We start from the raw sequence: 2,894 nt of genomic DNA, 5'->3' as shown, positions 1-2,894 counted from the left end.
TTTTAATTAGCTAATTCTTCCTTCCTCATAGTGTCTGCAAATTCATTTTCTTCTACAATAGACTGAAATTGAGGTCTACAAATGGGACACATCTCATGATTGCATAAATGAATTAGACTAATTTTTTACCACGATGGCTACGAGACTAAAGGAGTACATATTGCATAAATGGTAACGAGAATGAAAAATCTAGTCATTGACATCTTAATAGACAAAGTACTAGTAACTTAACAACTTATCGTTCACAAAGATTGCAAAATCTAAAAGCATAGTTAACAACATCTACTGTAATTTGTAGCGCTTTTACCTTTTCATAAATCCAACTAAACTGAATCCACATATCAATATCTTGATCCTCAACTACTCTATTGATCAAGCAAAAGCAGTGTTTCAATGTATGATTTCGCTAAGCACAAAAACCCACCGCCATCAATCCCAGTATCAGTGATTTCTCCTGACCCCGGTTCATAGGAAAAAACTGCACTTCCTCTTCTTTCTGTAAACAACATTTCAATAATAGGTTCACCGGTTTTCCTAAAGTCATGTACCCTCGTTATAGCTAATGAATCAGACGGTGACTTAATTTCGTATAGCTTAGTAAACGAGTTTCGAACCCCATACTCCATCCTCCATGCACAACATCTCCCATTCTTACGGACCCCACGCTCACTTTCAAGCACAATCAGAGATGTAAATAATTTAGACAAGTGCAAGCAATGGTCATCTAAATATGCCAAATTATTCGGGAGGTCTATTTCTGTAAATTCTTCAGTTATCACATCAAATGACAATATCAATTTCTTCTTCCGTATCGTTTGACCCGCAAGAGTCCTATCAGCGGCAACCCAATAGATAAACTTATCTACACATACTTGATACCATGTCAGTTCAATCGATTTACGGGGCATACTCATAGAAGAAAAAGTTTTCCAAGACCCCGAGTTTAAATTAAAAATCTCTACTTGTGAAGGGATGCATTTTTCCGGATTAAATTGCAAACTTGAAATATAATTAATTTTAACAAGTTTAGGGTCACTAGTACAAGGACAAACCCCAAAACCAACAGCAGTTTGAAATTCTGTATTGTTAAACACATTAGGCACAACAATAGGAACCGATTTTCTAATCGTTGGATTCCATAGAACAAATGTATTTGTTTCACAGGAACGTTTCTTATAACACAAGCAGAGCACACCTTGAGAGCTACCTATTATATCTGGAAACTCACCGAGTAAGCTAGCATCTGATGGAACAATCAGGGGGGACTTGTGTCGAGGAAAACAATGATCATCATCCACAATCGAAACATATTGCTCATGCTTTAAATCATAGTACCTTACAAGTATATGATGCTGCAGCGTAACGTCGCTGAAGTGGTAATTAGCGATAAAGTGAGGGCTATCGATTAGTGACTTCCATGATTTTGAAACTTGTCTGAATCGAAGCAATGGTTTGACAGGAAGCAATTTGATGATTTCTCTTTGAATATCGAAAGGAACGTTGTCAGACATTAGATTAGGGTTTGGTGTTGGATTTTGGGGAAAGTTAGGGATTGAATTTGGGGGATTTGAGACAGTGAAATCGATGAGTAAGAAAGGACTGAGCGTGATTAGAGTTGGGTCCACTGGGTTTTATAAGTTATAGCTTTGGGCCATTGATCCACATACCCAAGAATCAAAAGGTCCATTATATATACTCTATGGTCCATAATTAGGTGTAGCAGGGATGGGAATGGATATTCGATCTATCGTATATCCATCTGTTTCGATCTATTTAAGTGATATGGATAATCTAAACAGATGATAAATGGATTGGATATGGATATGGATATGGATATGGATGATGTGAAAATTTAATAGATCGGGTATGGATGATAATTTATCATTCATGGATATATCCATTCGCCACCCGCATTACATCTATATACAAGGTTGAAAAATACGCGAGACGGGATCGAGATGGTAGGTACCTTAAAATGTTGCAACGGAAAAACTGGGGTCGAGACGGATGTTGACCAACGTTGACTTTTTATATATATTTCAAGCATGCACATTTCAAACATAAATATTTCAAGTAAACATAGATATTTGCCTTTAATTTGAAATATTTATGTTTGAAATGTTTATTTTTGATATTTGTTTAAAAAGTCAACGTTGGTCAACATCCGTCTCGACCGTTTTTTTACCGTCTCAGCCGTTGTTGATCGTTTTTAAGCGTTGAGTCTTTTTATCCGTTTCAAGGCCCGTTGCAACGTTAGTAAGGTAAAACCGTTGCGACGCCCATTTCGGCGATTTTTTACAACATTGTCTATATATATAAATATATACATGTTTACCTAGATATCTACATATACATTTACATATTCTTATATATGCACACTATAAACTATTAAAATGTTATCGAAAGTATATATTGTGATAATATAACTATGTGAATAGTATTAAATTCTTAAATCTTACATATATTACATATATTTGTTAGAAATATTTTGATGATTTCATTTGATAATAGGAACTTTTTAGAAAAATTATCCAACGTATATCCATTAACCCGCTTAATCTAACGGAAAAGGATATGAATGGATGAATTATATTTACATGTATATTTATATGGATATGGATTTTAAGATATGGATGTGGATATAGGCTCACCTGATCCATATCCGATCCATTGTCATCTCTAATAAGGGTGTTCATTATTTGGTTTGAAATCGTTTAAATCGAATACCGAATCGAAATCAAATCATATAAAACCAAACCTAATGTATAAAATGATTTTTGCATCGAGCGAAACCGAAAACCAAATTTAAATTCTTTTTTCGGTTCGGTTTCTGATTTTGAAAATTATGAATTTGTAAACCAAAACCGAATATAAAACCGGATTCAATTTATACT

General features: G+C 34.5%; 1 protein-coding gene across 1 annotated transcript; it reads right to left on the bottom strand.

Annotated features, from left to right (window-relative positions):
• Positions 1-365: 365 nt before the first annotated feature.
• Positions 366-1,511, bottom strand: LOC139895728 (putative F-box protein At3g16210). The gene has a single exon (XM_071878270.1). The coding sequence runs from the start codon at positions 1,509-1,511 to the stop codon at positions 366-368; it is 1,146 nt and encodes a 381-aa protein (XP_071734371.1).
• Positions 1,512-2,894: the final 1,383 nt, after the last annotated feature.

Source organism: Rutidosis leptorrhynchoides, chromosome 1, assembly GCF_046630445.1.
Source record: "Rutidosis leptorrhynchoides isolate AG116_Rl617_1_P2 chromosome 1, CSIRO_AGI_Rlap_v1, whole genome shotgun sequence".
In the NCBI taxonomy this organism is placed as follows: Eukaryota; Viridiplantae; Streptophyta; class Magnoliopsida; order Asterales; family Asteraceae; genus Rutidosis; species Rutidosis leptorrhynchoides.
This window is presented reverse-complemented; position numbering and strand designations above follow the sequence as displayed.